Source organism: Octopus sinensis, linkage group LG2 (genome assembly GCF_006345805.1).
Source record: "Octopus sinensis linkage group LG2, ASM634580v1, whole genome shotgun sequence".
NCBI lineage: Eukaryota > Metazoa > Mollusca > Cephalopoda > Octopoda > Octopodidae > Octopus > Octopus sinensis.
The window spans coordinates 171,289,775-171,317,048 of record NC_042998.1 but is presented as its reverse complement, the minus strand read 5'-3'; the positions used below and the strand labels follow the sequence as shown (position 1 = coordinate 171,317,048).

At 35.5% G+C, this 27,274-nt stretch overlaps 1 protein-coding gene across 3 annotated transcripts in view; it reads left to right on the top strand.

Moving 5' to 3' along the window:
- The window catches only part of LOC115232543 (pyrokinin-1 receptor-like), a 171,558-nt gene that overhangs the window by 129,566 nt on the left and 14,718 nt on the right, over positions 1 to 27,274 (top strand). The window contains exons 4-5 of one of the 3 annotated variants that reach the window (XM_036500420.1): positions 12,263 to 12,388; positions 16,325 to 16,666. The exons of 1 other annotated variant lie outside the window; for it this stretch is intronic. In XM_036500420.1, coding sequence (XP_036356313.1) covers positions 12,263 to 12,388; positions 16,325 to 16,479 — 281 coding nt within the window. In that variant the 3' untranslated portion in view covers positions 16,480 to 16,666. Of the gene's footprint in view, positions 1 to 12,262; positions 12,389 to 16,324; positions 16,667 to 27,274 lie in introns of those variants that run through there. One more of the 3 variants, XM_029802482.2, reaches the window with a different exon arrangement.

The window sequence follows — 27,274 nt, the reverse complement described above, 5'->3', positions numbered from 1 at the left end:
GCATGATACTGGTTTCAAATATTGGCACAAGGCCAGCAGTTTGGCAGAGGGGCCAAGTCAATTAAATCTTCCCCAGTACTCAAGTGGTACTTATTTTATCGACCTCGAACGGATGAAAGGCAAAGTCGACCCCAGCGAAATTTGAACTCAGAACGTAAAGATGGACGAAATGCTGCTAAGAATTTCGCCCAGCGTGCTAATGATTGTTTTCTACTCTAGGCACAAGGCCTGAAATTTTGGGGGAGGGGGGCAGTCGATTAGATCGACCCCAATACGCAACTGGTAATTAATTTATCGACCTCGAAAGGATGAAAGTCAAAATCGACGTCGGTGGATTTTAACTCAGAACGTAAAGACAGACGAAATACCTATTTCTTTACTACCCACAAGGGGATAAACACAGAGAGGACAAACGGATTAAGTCGATTACATCGACCCCAGTGCGTAACTGGTCCTTAATTTATCGATCCCGAAAAGATGAAAGGCAAAGTCGACCCCAGCGAAATTTGAACTCAGAACGTAACGGCAGATCGCTAAGCATTTCGCCCGGCGTGCTAATGATTTTGCCATCTCACCATCGTCTAAAGACACATGACATTAAAGTTCGATTTATATTGAAGAAAGGTAACTAATACGAATGAATCTTGAAGAGATAAATTGAAAACCACGGTACAATAAGTATTCGATATTTCGTTTGAATATATGTGTCGAACTCGAAAGCAAGAGAACTACAAACAAACCCGTTTTCTTATTCTAGAGTTTAAAAGAGAAGAGTTATGTCTCTGCATTGGATTTGAGAAAATGAATTACTCCAATGTAAGTTCTTATATAAAGGAAATTAGAAATAAGTGTTTCATAAGAATTCTTTATGTTCTCACGATTCAAAGAACACAATATTAGATTCTTTATACATTGCAATGCATTGATGATTGATCTGCTGGCGCCAAATAAATAATTACGCTCAACAGTAGATACAATCAAGTGAATATTTTACTGTGAGATTAGTGACGTTTCACCTGTGTTCACGTTCTGGATTCTAATTCTCCCGAGGTCGACTTTGCTTCTCATCCTTACGAGTTAGATCAAATAAATACCAGTCCAGGACTGGGGCGGGTGTAATCGACTTACCCCTCCCCCGAACTAGCTGGCCTAGTGTCAAAATTTGAAATCAGTATTCTATTGTAAGATTAAAGAGGCGAGCTCGTTTGAATCGTTAGCACACTGGGCAAAATGCTTAGCGCCATTTCCTCCGCTTTTATGTTCTAAGTTCAAATTCCATCGAGGTCGCCTTTGCTTTTCATCCTTCCGAGGTCGATAAAATGACTAACAGTTAAAACCTGGGGGTCGATGTAATCGACTAGCTCCTTCTATTGAAATTGCTGGCCCTGTGCCAAAATTTGAGATAAGGCAGCGATCTGGAAGAATCGTTAACATGCCGGGCAAAATTCTCAACGATCTGAGTTCAAATTCCGCCTAGGTCGACTTTGCTTTTCATGCTTTCGGAGTGGGGTGTCGATGAAATACGTACAAGTAATCTATTGCGGTTAGAGTCAATATTGTCGTTTGAAAATGCGTAGTGTGCTTTCTTCTATATCAGTCTTGAAAAGCAAACATTGGTTTTTCTCACTGTGACACAAGTGACAAATTAAAGAGAAGGGTTATAACAGAAATATCGGCCCAGTCTGGTGATTTCTATATATAACTAAAGGTTCATAAATCTGGGTTTCTTTTCTAACTGGAGTAGAGCATGTGAAGCAAGAACACCCAGAGAAGTTTTTAAATATGAGGGAGATTTGGTTGTCATTTTTAACGGCTCCAGTAGTCATATACGGCGCATCTTCTCAGCTCTTAGACAAGTTAGCCAAGTGTTTGTTTCTAAAATCTGAGTTAAGTTTGGTAAAAAGGAGAATTTGTTTTGTAAGGTCAAAGCTCCTTAACTTAAGTAAAAATTCGAAGTAGTATCCTATTCAGGAGAAAGAATAGAAAGTAAAATATGCGTCTCGTGCATGAATATGTAATGTTTTCAATTTAAGAAGTGGCTGAAATAAGCGTTAGATTTAAATGTTTATTAGTGTTTAAAATGTCTTTGTGTGTCGTATTGTATAATGAGTTTGCTCACTGTAGAGAGTTCGTTGACTTATGTTAGTTTTTTGTGAAGGACCAGTGTAAAAATTGATGAAACGTTAAGATCCTCTTACTGCTTGAATACTATATTAGCAGAAGGGGGATACCAGTTGCAAACTTTAAGATAAAAATGGAATTACGAACCAGACATAGTGGCAACTGCTCCAGGAATTACCACTACTCCTGATGTCTATTTATCTATTCGCTGCACCCTACTAGAATAACTCTTCATTGCTAACCGGTTATTGTCTATAGTGTTTCTGAAAGAGCTACACCAGCGAAGCGCCAGTTATCCTCTCACAAACGTTTACTGACAATGTTTACGCTGCTTAAAGTTAGATGGAGTTCATCACAAACTGATCTATGGAATGAGGTATTTTATTAGCTTCCTGCGGTTGACTCTTTGAAACAACTTTGAGTTCCGAGCTGTAAGAGGTGTGAAGTCGAAACCTTTCATTTAAACTTCTTTTAAAACCTTGAAGTGATGCAAACACATCGCCATACATTGTGTTTATTGAATAATTATATGTTAACTTATGTGCTACCAACATTTAATTAAATAACCCTCTTTCAATTATTACTTGCGCGTATCTCTAGAGAGATAAAAATCAAAGTGAATATTATGATGAAATACTTCCCAATTATTCTCAACACCTAGTGTTATTTAATATTAATGATTGAAGAACTACGAAATAAGAAATAATGAAAGAAAAATAAAATGAACATAATTGAAAAGTGGAGAGTATGTTTTTTCTTCATTGGAAGAGAAATGTATGACTAATTAAGATTACAGATAAGAGAACTTTTGAGAATCACTGCGAGATAAGACTTAATACAAATATTCAAATTTATTTATTTTCAATATTATAAAATGATCAATAAATAGGTGACAATAAAACTAATAAAAGAAAAAATATTTTCAAAAATTCAGGCCAAGCATATTTTATCAGATCTTTGACAATGAAGAATGATTAAGAATCTTTAAACCTTTGGCAGATATAGGAGAGGAGAAAAAGTATTAATAAATGTTTAGCTGGAATAAAAAATAATCACGAAAGCTGTCTCCAACAGGTCGTGTTATTTGATTTTTACATGAATCAAATGAAAGTGAAGATTCCCCTACAAGGAAACTGCTGTAAGAAATCGGAAAAGTTCCAAAGAAATAAAAAAAATATATATTTTCTGTCATTTCAAACATTGATAAATGAGAAGAACTTAAAATATGTGATTTATTTCTGGCTGCGAGAACATGTCTCATTATGGTTATGTTATAAATTTGAACTGTGGTTGCAATTTCGTTTCGTGATTGCAATTTTGTTTCACAGAAGTTTTTAGACAGAGAAGTTGTATTTATTTTGTAGACATTTTGTAATATACGTGTTGGAATAACTATGAAGCAACTTTTTGCACAGAATGGAATGGAATTGGTTGAGCCTACTTAAATGTATTACAGCTATTTAGCTAGAAAGTGATTTAGGTGTGAACATACTGCATTGCCAGTAACGAAGTACGAACCTTCGACTTTTCGTTCAGTTATGACACTATTTCTATGTGATTATAAATACTATAAAGATTGCGTTGTAAGATTTTAGGGAGTTAGAGCGAAGATTAGTGAGGGTGTGCTCGGCAGGAATTGTAAAGTGACGTATTAAATATTTTGCCATATTTAGTTCAAGTCCCAATGAGATCATCTTTAGTTTTCGTCTTCCCGCATTTCTGAATCCATAAAATAAAATCAGTCATACTTCGTCCCACCCAATCCATCAAACTCCCATTAAAAAAATTTGTATTTATGTAGTAAGCACATGACGACGCCCGGTTGGACACGTTACATGGTTCATGGGCGCTTTGTTGAAGGTATTCGAACCAGACTTTTGGCAGGAAGTACCGTGACCACTCGATACACCATCACCCTTTACACTTGCCCCAGATACTAAAAGCTAAAACTAAAGCCGTTGATTAATTCTTCCTCTTCATCTCTAAAATCAATGACCTCCAATCCAACATAGACTCTATACATCACCTTACTATTCCCACATCCTATTCCTCTTCAATCCCTCAACCGTTATCGGTAGTTCATCTCAGCTACCCAGACTACACGTTTTGCTTGCCCACCATTCACTCGACTCACCTGATTATGAACAACAAAGTCTTCTATTTACTCCACCTAAAATTATCTTTCCCTCACTCCTCCAAATACATCATCTTCCTCTACCTCTCTCCGAAGACCTCGAACTACCAAATCTTGGACTATTACTTATCTTACAGTATATAGACACACACGCGCTCACGCACACACACTCACACGCACACGCACACACACATGCACACACACAGGACGCCACAAATGAACAATGAAAAAGAGGCATAATTTGATTCAACCTACTCTTAAGTCTAAACGTAGTAAATGTCGCACATATTTCCCAGTAGTAATTAGCAAGCACTTCTCAACAAAACATAAATATGATAAACTGTTCTGCAGAAACAATGCAAAAGTTAGCTAGCTAAGGCTGCACAAAAAAGCATAAAACTTACTAAGGAACACGCTGCACATAGTCGCAATTAATGCAACTGCATCAGAACAAGAATATCCTTGTTACATGGAAACTGCCCAAAAACTAATATCGTCAACCGAACAACAGTATTACCGAAAAATTGACATCGATGCTACTAGTGGAGCCTTCAAAGGCAGATATACACAACACATATATTACAAAATATATGCAACTTCTTTGTCTAAAAATATCTGCGAGTTATAATAAAACAATATAACCGCAAGTATACAGCGAGAAATAGACAGCACACAATCATACATGAATTTTTCCGGAATTTTACCCTAAGTACCACAAAAAATACTACATGATCATACAAAACACACATTCGCTTTAAAATTGAAATTAAATGATATCGTGCTATATATCACCTTAAAAAAAATGTCCAGAACAACAAACATGATAAGATAAACACCAAATTACGCACGTATGCGCCCTAAATACAAACGCACACGCGCGCATGCAAAATGTTTACATCGACAAGATTCTAAAAACAAACATCTGTCCAAATTAAACATACCATATACATATAGACACAGACACAAAAACTTAGTTGAACTATAAACAGCCGATCTAAGTTAAATATAACGAACGCCCCAAATAGACATGAAAGAGAATTTTAAAACGTTTTGGACAAAACACACCACGATCCTCACTTTCGCTTAGTCTTCCTTCCTCTCCTGCGTCTGCCGGCGGCTAGCGCCTCCGGTCGTCGCGACCGGCTTCATCAGCGCCTCCGGTCGTCGCAGCCGGCTTCATCAGTCGCGCGCTGTTCCGCTGCTGACGCCGCCGTTGCTCGGTTTATAATTAAAAACCAGTTTCCGTTTTCTCCAAAGAAACAATCAAATTTCTTTAAATTATTTAATAAACAAATTCAATAAACCAAAGCAAACAACTTCACCCATAAAGAAGCATTGAAGCTCTTTATTCTTATCCAAAACAAATTTCAAAACTCAATAGCAAAAGCCATTCAAGCATGGTAAAACATTTACTATATAGGGCACTCTTAATCATCTTCATAAAATAGTTGAGATCTGCAAGAACAGAACCACAAAGAGCCAACCCAAATTAAACACATCTCACACCACACATACACAAAGACAAATTAAGACCAAGCCTTGCCTCATATACAACAAACAAGCACACTGAACTACATATATCAAAGCACAAGGTAAAAACAAGTCTTGACCACGACACAGACTAACATACATATACACACATAAACAAAGAAACAAAAATCTGAACAACAAGTCGTCCCAGATTCTCCAATAAAATAAACAAGAACCTTTGATTAGCTTAACGGGCAAACTTAATAAACCACCCAGGTTCGAAATTTCCCCAAGACACCTGATGAAGGCTGGAGGGTATATCTGCCGAAACGTTGTGTTAACAACAAACAAGATGAGGACAAATATCAGTCAAATGTAAATAATGTACATACCATTAATATTTGCAAACACGACACACATCGAAACAGTGTTGACCAAAAACAGCGTTAATTGATTAACTGATAAATTCCGTAAATAAATAACAAAGAAAAGATAACAATCTACAAAAGCGGACTGCTCATCAACAAGTACAAAGAAAGTAAACACCAAGCCACAAATACTAACCAATGAAAGGACACAAAAATAACATCCAGCCAACGGATGTAAAGAGCAAACCAATGAACAGATATGGACAAGGAACAACACCAACACCGATGAATATTAATTTACAAACAGCCCAAGCTGTTATAGTTCTCGCCTGAATGATCGCGATGGCGTGAACTTCGAGTTATAAGATAAACATTTAGTTTCAATAAACTGTATAAAATCCGTGTGTGAAACTGTATAAACTCTGTGGGTAAGGAGGGTGCACCCGATTCTTCTGATGGAATATCGTGACTTCGTTTCACGGAGCTATCAATATCGATGCTCGCTGACAGTTTCCTTTGTTTTATGTGTAGCTACAACAACGACTTAGTATTTTTTTTTTGCATAATGTGCAGTTATATCAACCAGTCATCAATTATCTGTAAGAACAATGCAGATAAGACATGATTACATTATGCGATTTGCATAAGCAACTTTCCATATAAATACATTATGTACACCTCTTTCTGTTTTTCTGGCTTTCTATTTATATATATGCGCGTGTATATGCGCGCGTGTGTGTATGTATGTATGTATCTAAGCGCGGTTGAGGGATAAGAGGTTTGCTTTCCAACCATATGGTTCCAGATTCATACCCACTGCGTGGCACCATGACCAAGTCTCTTCTATTAAATCTCCGGGACGACCTAAGCCTTGTGAGTGGATTTTCTAGGGGAGACCAAAAGAAACCTGTCGTGTGTGTGTGTGTGTGTGTGTTCATGATTGTCCCCCACCGCCACCTGATGACAACCGATGTTGGTTTGTTTACGTCCTCGTATATAAGCGATTCAGCAAAAGAGTCCGTTAGAATAAGTATAGGGCTAACAAAATAAGTACTGGGATCGATTTGTTTAACCAAAACATTTCTAGACGGTGCCGCGGCATACTCTCAAACCAATGACCGAAAATAGTAAAAAAGGAACGATAAAAGCTGTGTGTGTGTGAGAGAGAAAGAGAGAGAGAGAGAGAAAGGAGAAAGAGAGAGAGAGGAAAGGAGAAAGAGAGAGAGAGAAAGGAGAAAGAGAGAGAGAGAAAGGAGAAAGAGAGAGAGAGAAAGGAGAAAGAGAGAGAGAGAGGGAGAAAGGAGAAAGAGAGAGAGAGAAAGGAGAAAGAGAGAGAGAGAAAGGAGAAAGAGAGAGAGAGAAAGGAGAAAGAGAGAAAGAGAAAGGAGAAAGAGAGAGAGAAAGGAGAAGAGAGAGAGAGAAAGGAGAAAGAGAGAGAGAGAAAGAAAAGGACACAGAGAGAGAAATGAGGAAGAGAGAGAGAAAGGAGAAAGATAGAGAGGAAGGGGAAGGGGAGAGAGAGAGGCCATTATCAGTGATACTTCGAAGTAAACAGTTGTTGTTTATAATATCCTCATCATCATGATTATATCGTCTATATCATACTTCATGTAGAACATACTTAGCATCCATGGGTACACAAAGCTATTAAGTAGTATGTGTGGTGGGTTAGGGATTTGTATGTGCGTCGTTGAAAACTGGAAAGTATTTAGATGGAACATGAACAAGAGGATTGAAGACAGTGCTATATATTTTCCTTTGTTTTTCAAATATCGTGTCAAACGAATCTGATTCGCTATTGTTGTCGATGCTATTATATCGCCACTTCGTGCAGAAAAACAAGAATTCTCTAGTTTACTTTTTGCTTCCTAAGATAAAAATGCTATATACGATTTCATTCAAAATTGCAATTCACTAAGTCAAAATTCTGAATGCTTGTCGACATGAACAAATATTTTATTATATGTAAACCGTGTGCTTCTGAAATTATAATAGGCAAGCGTTATGCTCTACCATATTTACCTCTTAAACTATGTTAACGAAACGCATCGATTTTCCAACAAATTCTGAATCCTTTCAAAATCACAGAGATAAAATTTATTGTATAATTTTTCATTCATTTCATTTGTTTGTCTTCGGAGATTACATTTTCGCCAATACAGAGAAGGCGTATCATGCATTATTTAACTTTACATTGATTTCGTATGAACTTGTAACGAGCGTCGTAAATCAAGTTGTAAACTCCTCTCATAGTTTTCGGATCTTCTCGGTTCGAACGGCAGTTTTTTCTAGCGGTGTCATATGAAATTGTCACCCATAATTATGACCCTAGAATCGATCTATTGCATTTCAATCTCTTTTAGGGTTATGGTTAGTTAGGGTTAGGGTTACGGTTAGGGTTAGAGGTGGGGGGAAGAGTATCTTTTTTTCTTCAGAAATGTAAATAAACCCAATCTGTTTCTTAAACGAGGGACATATTCATACGGCACAGAATGTTGTTTACCTCAATGGACGTCAGTGATTGGTTGAAATTGCAGAAATTGAAGAAAAAAACAACAAATATCTTACAAACTATAGAATTTTCTCAATAAAGCCAAGAGAAAAAGATGTTTTATAAACACATTCTACCAGTATACGAAGTTTAAAATTTTTTAGTTACCTAGAAATTATGTTAAAAACTGCCGTTCAAACCGAAAAGATCCTAGTTTTCTACTCGCTGAGGCCAATTCAGGTTAAAGCTATTTCATTCCATCTACCCCTCTAATGTCGTAGAAAGAGACCAGAATATTATAACCCTCTATTTGTATTTCCCTACAAAATACTGTGTGTTTGTCTTCGTCAAAGAAAAAAATTGACACGTTCTGCTAAAAGGCTGTCGGCTGAATCTTCTTCAACGTATTGCCAGTACTTATTTCAGTGATACACAAATTTATGAAATACAGTTTTGAACTTGATAATACTTGAACTTCAAACTGAAAGAGAGAAAGAGGGAAAGCTGGATATGCAAATAGTTAATCTAATTAATGAGCAATAAAAAATATATACAAAGAGAAATACTTATGCAGTAAGGATAAGACAATAGTAGTTCAATTACTATTAATACAGTAATCTTTATAATAAATTCGAAAGACCGGATATATTTCAGTCTTCTAATGCCTTCTCAGTAATGCGTAGTGTTTTTCTTCATCACTACTCGCCATGAGTCAGTGAAGTTTACTCTTCACAATTGAGATCTAATATTATCGAAATGGACTTATCTTCCGTATTCACTAAAATTATAAAAATATTATTAGCCATTGAGCAATTGTTGTATTCTCCCCACTGCATGGATATTTCCCCTGTTTTTTTTAATGTTCCCTACATTAACTATGTTAAAAGTAGCTTATCTAATTTTCAGTATTCAGAATTATCTCTTTCGGTTCGAAGTTCAACTATTATCTGGTTCAATAATGCATTTCATCATTTGGTGGACTCAATCTATAGATTCAAAGTTGTTCTGTCGTATTTAGCTTGGCAGTTCTTGCTTAGTAAATGGTACAAAATTCTTTTATGATTCCATTCACATCTAGGAGGCTTTATAGGAATATTAAAACGGTTCCAATTCTTGACTAGTTCGTTATTTCATAGCCCCCAGAAATATCAAATGCACAGTTGACCATGGCGGGATTTGAGCTGCTGTTTAGCTAAAGTAATGCTAAACATGGCATAAGTGCCGTAAGTAAACGCCGTAAGCATTTTGTCAGCATTCAAACGATTTTCAATATCGCGCCCGAATCCACTTTACTTGTCATTCATCCTAGTTCAATAATGCAAAACTAGCAATACAGTAAATGCTTCGATAGTACTCTCTCTCTCTCTCTCACTCTCTCTCTCTCTCTCTCTCTCTCTCTCTCTCTCTCTCTCTCTCCCTCCCTCTCTCTCATAAAATCTTCTTTGTATCTGTCAGGAATCATGACCATTTTCAAAGACGCAGTGGTTGGTAGGAGGGGGGGAAATTCTTTTCCAATCGGAGACCCGGCTCGGATGCTTAGTAGAGTTGATAGAGCTAAAGATATTTAAATACCCGATGGTAGTGTTAATCCAAGCGACATCAATATTTGAGTGATCTGTTTTCCTTTAAAATGAGCAGTATTTTTTAAATGATTAGTTAATTTTTATATAGTGTTTTAGCTCTTAAGCTATTTCATTATTAATCGATGAAATCATTGTAGATATTTCAACCTCTTCAGTCATCTATAGTTGATCATTTTTTTTCTTTTATAATTACTATTTATGGTTCTATTTGTGTTATATCACCATGTGTTGTGCAATTTCATTGGAGATGACAAGTGAGTGTTCGTAACTTGGTGCGGAATAAATATCGCAAAGGTCTTTGTTTAAAGAGTACTGAATTCTGTTTTACTTTCTCTCTATGTTCACATCCTTCGCCAATATACATCGCCAAAATACACACACACACACACGCACACAAACGCTTGCATAGAGAAATATAAATGGGCCAACTACTGTAGTGAGAGGTCGTCATTCACATGACGAATTGTGTTGTAATATAGCCACCGCAAATTAGGTCTAGAAATTACAGGGGAATACCAGCTGTACGTAGCTCATTAGCCCGTTTAGACCGAATACACACAAAGTATTACTGATTCTAAATCAAAACTATATCAATGGAAATTTCCCTTGTATATTTGAATTAAAATTGCTTTTGGCTTGGCAAAGAAAGAAAATTGATTTAAAATATTAAAAAAATTTTCTCCTATCGCTAAAACTATGTGTGACTCTTCTTAATTTTTTTCTCTTTCTTATCTTTATTATTTAAAATAAAGACATTTATTTGGGTAATAAACTATAATTAATTAATTCAATAATTACTTTTCCATCACTCCATACTGAAGATGTACAAAATACAGAAACGAGCATGTCCATGGATTTTATAATTATTTAATCTAATATCTATGGTCCCATGTTGAAGACGTACAAGATTCAAAAGCAGGCATTTCCAGTGGGAAATATTAAACATCAAACATATAAACAGTATAATATTGAATAACTTACTAATAATAACTTTAAGGAAAAAAAAAACAAAATGGAAAAAATGCTATCATAAATTAATATAATTTTCCCTTCAAAGCAGTATATAACCGTTGTAAATGAAAATATCAAATGTATATAGAAGTAAAGGGACAAAACATGCTATACTTAATTTTGCAATAACGGACGCATTTTTTTTTTCATTTTTCATTTTATCTAGTTTCAGCTCACGAGCTGTAGCCATACTGGAGCACCGCCATTCACGCCATTTAAACTATTTATGTTAATTACGTGAAATTTGGTGATTTGTCATCGATTTTAATTTTTATGTATGAGAGGCCCACCGAACTTGAAGAGCCTTGGGCTCCACAAGGTTTAAATTCGGCCTTGCTTGTAGATTCAGCATGGAGTAAAGGAACAGTAATTATTAAATTATTATAGTATATTATCCATGTAAAATTCTTCATTTTAGATCAAAAAGATAAGAAGACAAAATTATGTGCCATATATGGTTTTATAGATAGAGAGAAATAATTTTACAGGGGTCGGTGGAACTGATACCAGTAAATCTCTAAAATATTTATTGGAAAAAAGAGAAGGACAGATTAGACAAAAGGAGTCTTAGATACGTTTATAAAATTAAGATGGCCACAGTAGAAATACTTTTAATAACCGGTATGCTAGGTCATGCTTCACTTGGGTATAAACAATGACGACAAAATATAACTTGACCTGATAAAAATAGACAATAATGTCACTCAGCTCGGCAAGCATTGTTATGTCGAGATAACTCTCAAATATCATTAAATTTCTATCATTTTATCTCGTTTCTTTATAATGTAAACTGAAGGCTCCAAAAACAGTGCGCCCATCTTTGCTTTACAATGTTCGCAGCTCACTGTTTATATTTTGATCATTCATTAGATGATGCAATATGCTTGCCAACTTTTCTTTTACTTCTAATATGATTGACACATTCGACAGCAAAGCTATTATGATATTTTGTTTGTGATTCGTATTAAACAAACTATTAAAAATGCATTTACTATTGCAACCGAACAAAGCATCTACAATGTTTTTCTCTTTTGAAATATACAATACGAAGGAAAATATTAAAAGAGTTTTATGTTTATTTCAGTTGCAGTCGTAGTTGCCTTTTTCTTTTGTTGGGCTCCATTTCACATCCAGCGTCTTCTCACACTTTATGTCAGTAACTGGACGCCACCTTTATTACAAATACATTTACATTTATTTTATATATCGGGTAAGTAGCTCTCTTTTCAGACAGCATATCAATTATCTTTATCATAAAGCGAAATAAATTGAGAAATTTGTTTATCTGTTTCCTTTTATATAAAAGCAGAAATTTTGAGAAGTCAGAGATGGTAAAGAACATTATCAAGTAGTTAGTTTAAAATTAATTGACCATTGACTTCATTTATATACTTTTTGTTTTGTTTTATTGTACTGATATTTAAGTTTTTAGAAACCGTGCTTAAGTTTAATAGAGAGTTAGTAGTTGATCAGGCTTTTCATATTTTCTGGTTTTGTAGAAGACCTAACCATTGGTATGTAGCTTTGGCTATGTTATCTATGTATGTCATGATGTGAGAGCAAACGGTTTCACATGATGTCTGACATTTCGAAACCTGGGAACTAATAATTTGGACGCTTTATTTAAGTATTGTTCACGTGTAGATTAGGTGTGTGTTGTACAAGACTGTTTCCTTATATGTTTGTGTAATCGATGCTGTTGAATGATGTTATGTTCTCATTGGAAAACGACATAAAGTTACTGTTCATGCGAGTTTCAGTTCGTGCGAAGAGATGTTTAGATTGCATGTAGATGATGCGTGTTTTTTTTAAGATTGACGGGGGGAATGACGGGTGTTAGAAGATAATGAGTGTGGAATACTCATATTATCTCATTGATGTCAACCTCATTGAATATTCATTGATGCTAATGGCAATAGCATTATTTTCATCGACCTTTTGAATTGCGAAAGATTGCTAATTTATGAATTAGAAGAGCAAGTCTTTGATAGATTTGGTTCAATGAAGGCCACACTATTTTCACATATAAGTGAGAGAAAGACTGGAAGAGATAAAGGTGATGATTTATATATGTTTCTATCGCTCTTTGAGATACTGGAATGAGAGGCAATGAGCGGTAGTTGAGAAATTGTATGATGTTTTTAAGCAATACGATTTGATCCTAGTAAAGAGAGGAAGGTTGAAATTTGGCAAAGATTGAGGAGCTCAATGTATAATTCTAAGGACTAGTCACCTTGTGTGATCATAGTAAACTGAAAGTTTTGTGCATTAGGGAGCCTGCTTGTATGTAATGAGAAGAAAGATAAATTTAAAGAGGAAGGTTCATAAGCAGTTTTGTTTTGTATATGCAGTGTACAATTGAAAACAAAAGCTGCAACGAATATCATTGTCTTGTCTGCAATGAGTGCTACTCACAAGAGGGTGGCTGAAGAGGATTTACCAATGCTGTTATGTTTCGAAGGGTTTATAGTTCGTGCAATCCAAGAAGACACCCTTTGCTTTCCTGGTGGCGGCCTCCCAAACATTGAAAATATAAGTAAACGCTTCCGAGTTATTGACTGTTTTATTTTCTCTAAGTTTACTTGGCAGTACTCTTCGTCTGTACCACTACATAGTATATAGAGGATTTCACTTGTTGATTTAGGCTGTGGGAAGATTGAAGAGGGACGTGAAAACATAGATGGTATCAGTCCTTTGTTTATCTATCTCAAATGACTCGGGAGGAAGATTTACTGCCAAAAATAGTCCTAGCAGAACTGGTGGAGCTGAGTTGATAAATGTTCGGAGACTGAGTTTGTTATACGATTGACTTATACAACCTGGATTATTTTGCTAAGACAATGATCAGGTAATCCTTTAGGAACAGGGTAAATGTTGGAGTTAAAGAGTGAGGAAGAGATTAAGAGTATTTACAAACTAAGTATATCAGACAAGGATACGAGTTAGTGAATAGCTTCACAAGCACAAGTAGTTTAAAATTACGAACGTTCGGCCTCTTCTCCTGCAATCTTGTTGAGGAAGGGACACGAACGCATTGATGTCTCCAAGCATGATATACTTTCGGAAAGAAGTGAGTTGGGTTAGATGTATTCATTACCGAACATGTGATAATCGGGTACCTAATGATGATTTGAGAATCTGAAAAATGGAAGAGAAAACAAAGTTAACTAGTGTGACGAAAAGAAAATAGAGCCTAAGTAACAGGATATCTTTATTGCTGTGTCTAGATGGGTGATAGAGAAAGTGAGTTTTACGTAAGTACAGACAACACGTTTTAGAAAAAAGATGAACTATAGAATAGAATGTAACCTGAACAGTAGAGTTGGTTTAGAACTAGAATATGGGGTTTTTTTATATCTCAGGAAAGAGTAAAAAATTTACTTATCAGCAGGAGGTGTTGTGTTCAATCAACTATGGATACAGAGTGGGGATAGGAAGTAAGCGTTTCTCAGCATATCGTATCTCGTACTTTATCGTCGAATATAGCATGGTTGTAACGTAAAATAAACGTTTAGTGAAGGATAAGAATGAGTAAACTACAGCTTATGACCTGGATGGCAAATTAAAGCATTATTTTCCAACAATGTCAATAATATTAGATATCTTCCGAGATGAAAAATGCTTTCGTCTAAAACGTTTCAGGATTTGCTCGCAGTTATTTTTGAATATTAGTGTCAAAAATAATACTTTTAGTCTTGAGGTTAGTCTTCAATATTTGCATCTAGAAAGGCGGCGAGCTGGCAGAAACGTTAGCACGCCGGGCAAAGTGCTTAGAGGTATTTCGTCTGCCGTTACGTTCTGAGTTCAAATTCCACCGAGGTCGACTTTGCCTTTCATCCTTTCGGGATCGATAAATTAAGTATCAGTTACGCACCGGGGTCGATGTAATCGACTTAATCCGTTTGTCTGTCCTTGTTTGTCCCTTCTGTGTTTAGCCCCTTGTAGGTAGTAAAGAAATAAGAAACGTTAGCACACCAGGCGAAATGCATAGCGGTATTTCGTCTATCTTTACGTTCTGAGTTCGAATTCCGCCGAGGTCGATTTTGCTTTTCCTCCTTTCGTATTGCAGTCGATTAGATCGACTGAACCCCTCTCCCAAAACTTTCAGGCCTTGTGCCCTAGAGTAGAAAAGAATACTTGCATTTAGAAAAATCTTGCAAACACGCTCCATCGCTGGAAAAAAATGTGCTTTGCCTTATTTTGTTCCGTCTGTCAACGTTCTGAGTTCAAATCTTATCAACGTTAACCTATATTTTTTTCTTTAGATAAATAAAATAGGTGGCAGTTAATATTGGTTTCAAATTTTGGCACAAGGCCAGCAATTTCGGGGGAGTGCTAAGTCGATTACATCGACCCCAGTACGCAATTTATTTTATCGATCCCGAAAGGATAAAAGGTAAAGTGGCATTGAACCCGGAACATAAAGACAGGCGAAATGCCGCCAAACATTTTGCCCGGCGTACTAACTATTCTGCCAGCTCACCTCCTTGGTGGCAGTTAATATCAGGATCAGTGCAATCAAGCCTTCCTCTGCCTCAAATTTGTAATTTGTGTTTATGTCATGAATCCATAGAGGACAGTGAATATTACAACCATTGGATCAGCATTTAAAATTTTTTGCAATGTTTGGCTATACTTCTTTAAGTTCCGAGTTCAAATCCCACTGAGATTACCTTTTTGTCTTTCATTCGTCCTAGTCCATAACTATAAAATGGCAAATAGCAGTCGTTTAAATTGACTATACTATTCCCTTAATGTAATAAATCAATATTTCTAACTAAGATTTGTGGTTGACGAATAACCTTGAGCAGCATAAGTAGGTTCACTAATTAATTACGTTTCCCCTTATGAATGCAAATCTTGCCTGGTTGACTTTTAATTTTGTCCTTCCGATGTTGGTAAAATAAGTACAAAAAATTTTATTAGAATCGATTGATGTTGAGTTTAGATCTTTACAATTTTAAGAATTAATATTTTCTCCAAGAAATGTAACAGTAACTAAGAATTCCTTTGTGTATATATATCAAGAGCCAGATTTTTCAAGCTTTTTATTTCTTTGTCTCAAAATATTTATTTCCTTTTCTTTATACTATTTATTTGTTAATTAGTAATTAATTCAAAAATCTCTTTTTTTCTTCCACTACAGGGATCCTGTATTTTTCCCATTCGGCTATCAACCCAATCCTGTATAATATAATGTCAGAGAAATATAAGTCTGCATTCTTACAAACATTTTGTTGTCGTCGGTGCAAGGATGTTCAGCACAGAGTCAATTCTGTAGTTACACAGCATACCGGTTAGCAACAACCGAACGAATATCCACTAAGTAAAAAGAGAAATATGACTGTAGACGAATCTACAGTATAACCGAAATTGTTATGGTAATTATTTAAAAAGATAGTCATTAAAAGCTGAGATATCGTTCCCTTTATATCAAGAGCAATATTGTAATAGGTTACATTTTCAAATCTAAAATACTCAGCGTATAGTATAATTGGATCTTTTCTGTTTGAACGGCAGTTTTTAACATAATTTCTAGCTAACTAAAAAATGTTAAACTTCGTATACTGGTAGAATGTGTTTATAAAACATCTTTTTCTCTTGGTTTTATTGAGAAAATTCTATAGTTTGTAAAATATTTGTTGCTTTTTTTTTCTTCAATTTCTGCAATTTCAACCAATCAGTGACGTCTATTAAGTTAAAAAGCATTCTGTGCCGTATGAATGTGTCCCTCGTTTAAGAAACAGATTGGGTTTATTTACATTTGTGAAGAAAAAAAGATACCCTTCCCCTAACCCTAACCCTAAAAGAGATTGAAATGCAATAGATCGATTCTAGGGTCATAATTATAGGTGACAATTTCATATGACACCGCTAGAAAAAACTGCCGTTCAAACCGAAAAGATCCGTAAAATTTTCATCCTCTAATAAGAAAAGTAATTGATAAATATATGTTGCAGTATAATGTGGTATCACATCACAACAACATAGAGCAGTTACAGAGGTGTATCTATATAACTTAACTTTATAAAGTAGGTATTGGGATTTCAAAAAAGTTTATTTTCATATTACAAAGCTCTGTCAGCTCTACGTGTTACTTTTAACTGGGAATATAGAACATATTTTGTTTTTAGGTTGTTCTCATTGAGCTAAGCTAATAAGATATAAACCATATAGTTGAGTAGAACCCGTCTATCTATTCTGATATCTAAGGGGACTTTGAATAACGTGTATAACTCAAATGCGTAATGAAACATTATGAGCTCGTAGTCTGTTTCACAGTTACGAAACTTCAAACGAAAGGGTAACATTTTACTTACTAGAAACAGCATTAACTTCCTAAAAGATGTTTTTTTTAAAAAAAAAAGGAAATGTGAAACCTGTTCACAAACAACAATTCAAATTACTCTACCATTCACGATCAAATTTTAACAAATGGAAGTCACGCCAGAACAGCTTGATTTAAAATTACAAGCAGAAAGGAGAAAAGTCTCTGATAGGATAAGAATATATCGATGAGGTAGTAATTCTTTTACAGGATGATCTCTTAGCAATGGTAAATTATTGATAAAAATATCGGTAGTTTTTGTTTGTTTTTTTAGGGAAAACTCTATTTACCCATGCTAAATGTTCATTACTACTTAAGTATAGTACATCTAATATACAGACTCCTGGTTAATTTTTATGGCTCATTATCACATCACTTATTATTAGTACGCCTATTTATATTAAGCTTCGTGTATGTTTCTAATTTGCAGCAGTACTCATATAAAGCATCCCTGAATTGTAGTATCATTGGGTTTAAAGTTCTTTAGTTGAATGAAACCAGTCGGCTCTGAGGGACGAAGACTACTGTAGAAGCGGTAGAAAAGGTAACTGAAGAGACAACAGGTATGTTCTTCAGGAGTTCGTATTTGGTGGTTGGCGACTTCGTGCCAATCAGTTGGATGGATGACGGAAGTGATCTAGGATATCTGCATTTGCAGTACCACCCCAAATGTTGGAATAATATTCAATGTGCATCTCAAGTTATGTAATGGGTTGGTAATTGTTGGCAGCTGAACTGCCTTCTGATCCTGAGAGGAAGGCCAGTTTTTGTGATATATTTCTTACTGGATCTGGAAAAAGGAACCGTGCCTATGAACTGTACAGGATCTCCGATATCGGTGAACTTAATGCTTTTGATGTTGTTTAAAATGCTGTAGATCAATACTAAAAAGACGTACATGAACCGAGAAGAGACTCTAGGGAATCTGTTGTAGTCTGGTATTCTGGTATTCTGTTGTATTGGGGCTGTGAAAACCCCAGAGAAGCTCTCAATGCGATGGCAATTATTCGGGTTGGCAGTAACTTTAATTGAATCAGAATCGTGGTGTGAGCCTTTGTATTATGGCTAGGCCTTTAGAAATATTTGAACTCGTCAGTGCAAGCTATCGACATTATTATTTTATGCCCTAGCATCTGTCCAACTTAGTATAAGGTATGCTGATTTACTTTTTTAATTGATGCAACCGAGATGTTCCAATTGAGGTGGCGGAATCTGAACTCAGAACACAAAGAGCTGAAAACAAATACCACAAAATATCTCATTTGACTCTTTAATAATTCCCCAAACCACCACACTAGATTGGTAACTAGATTTGTCGACCCCGATCAAAGTCGATATCGGTGATATTTGAAGTCAGGGTACAGAGATCTGGAACAATAACAGTAAGACATTCTACCCGATCCTTTAACGACTCGGCTAATTCGCTTAACGAAACTTATTTTTTTATTAATACAGTATCAATACTGTTTACTTACCTGCTGGTGATTGCTTACAGGAAGATAAAATTGAGTCTGGAAGACTTCAGTGGATTATCCATGGACACACAAGACATATTCGGTAACGAGAAATGAACTACCAACACTTTAGCTCTGTCTCCGCTAATTACTAAACAACACAGATATTAAATAAGACATCTAAGAAGTCGTTCGATTTGCATGAAAAATCATCAAATCTTTCTCAAAACATACCAACCTGTTTGAAACAAGGAAGTACATACTGGATAATGCAGACCAAGATATACTGTCTGAAAATATGACGAATGGTCATGGCTGGAACACTGTTAAGTATGTATCAGGTCGATGAGAGTTGAGCTGGAGTTGAACATCAACCATAGCTAAAATATATACGAGCCAATGACGTAGCCAGCCTTTAAATGGTCGGCTGACCTGCTGAAAATAGCGTCTTAGAAAATAAAGAACAATGGTTAATATAGCTCTGAGCTCGTGTGTCTTGAAGCACATGTGTGTGTGTGTGTGTGTGTGTGTGTGTGTGTCAATGTTTGTTTTCGTTCTGTTTTTGTTCCCAACATTGACCCTCCATAAATCTCAAATTATATTTTGGTACTTATGTGAGTAACTGTCTTCGAAGACTCATATTATCGTTGAATGCTCGAAATGAGGAGTAGATAGATAGCTGACAACTGATGAAGGGTCGTTTTTTGTGTTACTTGTCCTGTTTTCCATTTGTTTCTCTCGTTGTTTGCGTATTGAACTCATTTGTTTTCGAATTTCATGTTGTTTCTTGTTGGTGACGTCCTGTGCATATGTATATGTGTGTGTGTGTGTGTGTGTGTGTATGAATGTATGTATGTATGTATGTATTTATGTATGTATGTATGTATGTATGTATGTTTGTATGTATGGTTGTAAGTATATATGTATGTACATATATGCTGCATATATATATTATTCATATTATTTGATTGAACACCACGCATCCATTTCCAAATATATATATGTGAGTGTGTGTGTGTGTTTCCAATTTAAATTCAGACAGGGGTGTTTTCAACAGTGCTACCCTATATTACGACGACTAATAAGAAATGGCTTATTAAAGAACTATCCTACTCCCCATTTCTTACATACATACATACATACATACATACATACATACATACATACATAATACATACATACATACATACATACATACATACATACATACATACCTGATTACTACCTCCCACTTTGAAGAGTATGCGTTTGCAATCCATTAACAGGAAATATCAACCAAATACCTGATGTATAAAAGGGACAGAGATGCAGGAAAAGCAGTAAAATGTGACAACCGATGCAGACTCAGAGGAGTTAACTCTTATGTGAATAGACGCACATATTTGAGTGTATGCATCGACAGTTCATCCAACACACCAATTCAACCACGTATTTACAAACACCATGAACTCAAAGAAAAATTGTACATACATACATATTTCTTTACTACCCACAAGGGGCTAAACACAGAGGGGACAAACAAGGACAGACAAACGGATTAAGTCGATTACATCGATCCCAGTGCGTAACTGGTATTTAATTCATCGACCCCGAAAGGATGAAAGGCAAAGTCGACCTCGGCGGAATTTGAACTCAGAACGTAACGGCAGACTAAATACGGCTACGCATTTCGCCCGGCGTGCTAACGTTTCTGCCAACTCGCCGCTACATACATATAAATACACACACACATACACACAATAAGAGCTGAAAAGGACGAAGAAAATAAATTTATTCCATCCACTATTTAACAACCGGCATAGACAGAAACTTCCTATCTCTAGTTAGATTCTGTTTCCACAAACTTTCCAATGTGAGTAATGTAGCTTTTCTTGTCTGGACAACATACTTCCAAGAGTTCACACAATAATTTTTGATATACATCCTGATACTCCTATCGTAACAACCAATGGTAACTTCAGAAATTATTCTAAGTAGAAATTATCCAATGTATTCCCTGTGGAGCAACTATGACATCTGCACATTGTATGGATAAGAATTACAATAATTCGTAGTAACACATATAAAAACCAGTATAACTAATATATACTTGTATTTAGGCCAGCGACAAACAGAACTTCACTTCTGAAACGATTTGTTTGGAAAGGAACCGCGGAACTGAGCGTTCTTCCATTACTTGATATTGTGGACAGAGCTATCCCACATACTAACAAGGCTAACCTTCCCAAGACACAACTAGTTTTAAATTATGGAACAGAAGTGATACTTCTGTTCCATCATGCTCTTAAATAATGTCTAACCGATCTTCAAGATGCAAAACCTTTATAGTTGAGAAGCTGCAAATCCTGAAACATTCTACACCGTCGCTGAACAGAAGATTCCAAGTTCTATCTCGAGTCTTAATCTCTGATTCTGAGATGCGTATATTGATGAAAACACCCAAACAAACACGCGCACACGATAAGTAGTTGCAGCTAAAACTAGGCAAAAAGTCTCTTTCCTTTAATGTGTAATGATTGATTGCCAAACGATATCCTAATTGTTTGAGATAGGAGTGACATCAACTACACTAAGCTTACCAGCCATGTCTTCACTTTACAGATATCCTGAGCTGCCACATTCTCCTTAGTAACATACCTGTTGTCTCCTCCAACAAACTGTGAGGAAAAGCTTAGAAGTTATTCGTCATAGAAAGTATATAAAGTCACTAAACGAGAAGCATTATGAAATAGCTTCGTTGTCGTCGTCGTCATGATAATGGTGGTGGTGGTGGTGGTGGTGGTGGTGTTACACCTGCTGCTGTTAGGAACGCAATGATTCCTTCATAGGTATATTGACATTTAATTATATGCGTGTATTATATGTGTTTATAGTCCTACCGTATCTTATTATACGCTCTTTTGTCTGTGTGTAATCACTTTTTAAGTGCATATAAATTCTAGATTAATCATCAATTAACTTAATATTTGATAATTATTGTATATCAATTACTTTGATTTCGCAAAAGGTTACAAATCTCGGAAATTCATAATACTCTCCATAGCAAAACATTGTTATCTCCATTGTGCGTATCACATTCTTCACAAACATTTATTTAGTATTGATTTAGCACGGCATAAGGTGATGCTGGTGGGAGTGCTCTATCTTTGATGATGTTTTCCGTAAGCCTTTAGCAGTGCAAGTGAAGCAAAATGGCTTCAAACTGAAATCAAGCGTTCATATTCTATGGCGCTCGCATATATAGACCACAACTTTCATACACAAACCATAAACTCAATATAAAATCTAAAGAATATATGAAAAGTGAAATAGTAATAATAAACGCATAGAGAAAACTCATGTGGAAAGTCAAACTAAAACAAGATTATTTATTCATTAAAATACTGTTGGTACTGAAAACAATGTTTTAACGTTAAAAACAATTTCTTTTTATTATTTTTTTTACTAGCTCCAGTAACTGCGGTCTGTTGCTTAGCTGGGATTGAAACCTTGAAACAAGAAATTACATTTCGGTTAATTAATGGTTAGTTCGTTTGCTGTTAACCGGTTGATCAGAGTGATACTTCTGTTCCATCATGCTCTTAAATAATGTCTAACCGATCTTCAAGATGCAAAACCTTTATTTATTCAATTACGATGGACGCTTTCATGTTTTTCATCCCTCCATCAGCTTTTCTTCTTTTTTTTTCGTTTTTATAAATCCAAGATCTTCCTTTCATAACTGTTTTATCGGCAAAAGCCTTGGTTTATTATCATGGCATACCCTCATAGATCATCATTCTTCTTCATTTGTGAATAAGTTTTCTGTGAACAATAAAAAAAGAAGACAACATAAGAAATTATGATATATCTCTCACAAAATATTATTGTCAAAATAACACTGATATGTGTGTATGTGCGTGTGTATTTACATACATACGCGCATACGCACGTGCATACATATATATTGTCATCTGACAATATCAATCTCCAAACGAACTTGAAACATTTCTTTCAACAGCCATCTTTTCACATAAATAATAATATGAATATTCACATAAATTTGGAGAAAGATTTTAAAAACCTTTATTGCCTCAACGTTTCTGAAATGCTTCACATGTAGACGATTTCCTAGATAAACTACGATGTATTTATCTAAATAATACTTCACGGAGCAGTTTGTACAATTACCTACTTTGCTTCCTCAAATGAAATATTTTTCCCTTATATAAATATTTTCTTTCAATCTTCTCCATGAATCTTATAAGCAAATTGACAAATTACAATGACATTTATACCAGTTCCCATAAATCCGAAATATGTAATATATTTGTCATTGCCTTTCATTTTACCGTATATACTATATATACATTTCTCTCCCTCTTTCTCTCTCTCTCTCCCTCTCTCTCTCCCTCTCCCTCTCTCCTCTCATATTGCTCTATCTCCTCTCTGTTTTGTGTGTTTAGTGTGGTTATTTTGTTTTACAAAGTATATTTATATTGTTACAATTATCGCTACCACTGCTGTTCAAAAGTCACTTGAAAACTACATATGTCGTTTCCTCTTCAGTCATAGAAGACAATATTTATTGAATGCTCCGAACTTCTAGCTTCCAGTCTTGCAAATTGTGAACATTGAAGGAATAATGAATTATCATAAATATAATTTATGTCGACTTCTTTTGACTGTGTTCTTTTCTTTATTGTAGCCATCACAGTTAAAGGTCACGCTGGACATCTTTTCCAAAGACACATCTGCATATCTGTTGTGGTGTGGTTGATTGAATGATATTACTGTTACGTTTTTTATGTTAGTGACATAGAAGGCAAAGTTAACCATTGTGGGGTTCCAAATTTTAAGGCAGAGAAACGAAACTAATTGCTGTCAGGAATCTAGAATGGTTTTCTAGTGTATCTATCGATATATCTCTGAATAGAGTACCAGACCACAAACCGAAAGAACGCTTAACTCTTAAATGACCCAGCCCACATAGATATGTGTGCACTATGTAACAAAAACAATTTGTCTCAGTAAGCGTTGACAGCATTAAGCCATTAATAAATGCTTCGTATTCAAAGCTTAAAACTCTCTTGCAGGTGTCACTCACAAAGACAGAGAGAGAGAGAGAGAGAGAGAAACAAAGAAAGCGATTTTACGAGAATGGTTTACCCAGGATACACTATATAAAAACGATATCGTCAATGGTTCCCTTGCAGAAGAATGGGTTAAAAGATTCACTGTATATCAACTGAGTTACTTTCAAAAATTAACTTTTCACTTAGAATACCTGGCCTATACTATCCTGTAGGATCAGTTTGTGGACAATTAAAACATTACAATAATCACCAATGATATTTTAAAGGTAAGAGGTATCGACTGGGGCACTTTCTTCATATCTACATTAAAACATGGTATCAAATTAACTTCTCTGATATTATAGTTATTTTAAACAGAGAAATACTGACGTGAAAATGTCTTCTTTGTACCAGACACATAACCAACTTGCAGAGACACACAACCTACTTTTACACTAATTATGTGACAATATAAATTTCTCACTCAATAAAGCTAATTGCTTTTAAGAAGACAATGGAAATTACTATTACATATCTTTTTGTCATTTAAGACATGAAACCCAAAGTCGACCCTGGGAGAAAATGAAATCAGAACACCAAGGAAAGACTAAATGTACCATTTGATTGACTTTACCTTTATTCCAGAAGTGTCATCAATGGTCAAAATCTCTACAGACATAGAAAGGATAGTTGAATGGTAGAATGGCAAAACGGAATATCATTAAATATCTTACAGTACTTTGTTGCGGCCTAGGGTCGGTTTTACCTTACATATAGTGTGAAAGCAATATAAACCACATCAATTAAAACCAATCTTGAGGTGGGGTGAGTGCTTTCAAAGGTCATAACTATATTCCATTGCTTTTGGCTGAGACAGAAAATAAAAATATATACTATTGGGTTGTCCGGAAAGTTCGTGCCGATATTTTAAAAAAAGAAAAAGGTCAATAAATACTTGCCATTACATTTTTAATCAACCAAATATGAACCATTTTGTTGCACAATGCGTCTCCATATTTCCTTTAACTTGAAAATACCCTCTTCCTAGAATTGAGGTGGTTTCATGGCAAAGAATTCATCAAGGTATTTTTTTACGTTATCCAAGGAATCGAAATTTTTACCATTAAGACTATTCTGCAGAGACCTGAATAAGTGAGAATCCGAAGGAGCAATATCTGGTGAATGTGGAGAGTGGAGTAACACATCCCAGCCGAGCTGCAGCAATTTTTGTCTGGTTCCCAAAGCATCAAGTGCCGAAAATGAACTTTCTTATCTTCCATTTTAAAGGGTTATAGAATTAACACAAGTTATAGGAACATTAACCTTCTTCCACGAAAAGATAGCTTAAACTGTGCTCTAAATTGAGGTGTAGTCAAATCCTATTTTATGGACTCAACCATGTTCTAAAATAAGTCGAAAGGTAAGCTACTATAAATCGGCACGAACTTTCCGGACAACCCACTATTATCGATTCAGTGGACTACACACTTCTCTTATAAATGTGTATTTTTATAAACTATCGTAAAAAAATCGATATTAAATTATAGAAATTGAAGAAAAGAAAGCATGAAGGCTTTTAGTTATTATTGTTGTTGTTGTTGTTGTTGTTGTTGTTGTTGTTGTCGTTATTGTTGTTGTTATCTACACTTCACACTCAAGATATGAGTGAATGAAATTAATAAGGAATGCTATCCGCACGAAAAATAACAATCAAGTTAAAAGTCATCATACTGGATTTAGTGACGATGGAAAATCTAATTAATTAACAATATTTACACAATGAGGAGAAGAAAGTATTAAGTCAATGACTCAATGATTAATATTTTTGAATGGTTTGTACAAGAGAGAAATGTCAGGACCCATGGCGTTTTGTATGATCTCTGACAGTGGTAGCAGGGAAAAGGGATAAAGAACGCGGTGATTTCAAATAAGATATCTAGTCCAAATATTTTGCTACAAAGCGGAATCCGCTTGAGCAATCCAATGACCAGGTGGTGATTGGAAACTAGACGATGGATTAATTCTATCACTCACGTTAAGTCTACGAACTTGGGAAATTTGCACTGAAATAAATAAAATGTATATATATTATACATATGCACACACACACACACACACGCATGTGTGTATATGTGTATATCTGTGTATGAATACAAATATATATGTATGTATGTATATCTATATATGTATGTATGTATATATATATATATAATATATATATATATATATATATATATATATTATATATATATATATATCGCGTGTGTACCGTTGGCGATTTTTTTCCTCTGTCTTCCCTTCTCTGGAGCTTTCCTTCTCCTATGTTTCCGACGAAGAGCTCCGCTTGAAACGTTAAACCCTCCTTCTTCCCTTCTTTCCTGAGCGTCCAATAATACTATATTTGTTCCACGTCCTCGCGTTGTTGTGTTTTTTGTGTTTTCTTGTTTGGATTAACTATATATATATATATATATATATATATATATATATCATCATCATCATCATTGTTCGACCGTGGTCGAGACTTTCATAGTCTTTTCAAATGGCTAATAATGTGTGCGCGCGCCACTACTACACACATTGGAAAGCATTGTACAACCAAGTACTAAAGAAGATCTTTCCTCCTCCATGAAACAAAGCTGTTCCCGCTGGACGTCAACCCAGTATTTCTAAGCTACGGACCCAGTGATTTATTGTAAGGTTATCTCCCTAGATAGATTGCCTTCACTACGGCTAAGGAGCCCTTTCTACCCCATATATATATAGCGAATCCAAACAAAAAAGAGCAAACATGAAAAACAACAACCGGAAGACGTGGTACAACAACCGGAAGACGGAGGAAGAAAATCGCCAACGATTCTACGTGGTTACATTTTGAAATGACCGGAAGAGTGCAAGAGAAGGAGGCATGTGTGTGTATATGTGGGTATGTGCGTGAGCGCAGGTCTGTGTGTGTGTGTGTGTGTGTGCGTTTGTATGTGTGTGTGGTTTTGGTTGTTTATGTGAGTGGACTTTGTGTCGCTTAATGTTGTAGGAAGAATTTATTGTAAGAATCTATAGTAGGAGTGGCTGTCTTTTGTGTAGTGTGTTCCTTCACATGTGCGTAGGAGAATGGTCAGTAGAAAGGTGTTTAACTGTGTGTGCGTGTATGTATATGTTGTGTATGTGTGTGTTTTGTGTGCAGTGTGTGCCCGTGTGTGTGTGTGTGTGTGTGTGTGTATGTATGTGTGTGTAAGTGCGTGTGTGTATGTGTGGGGTTG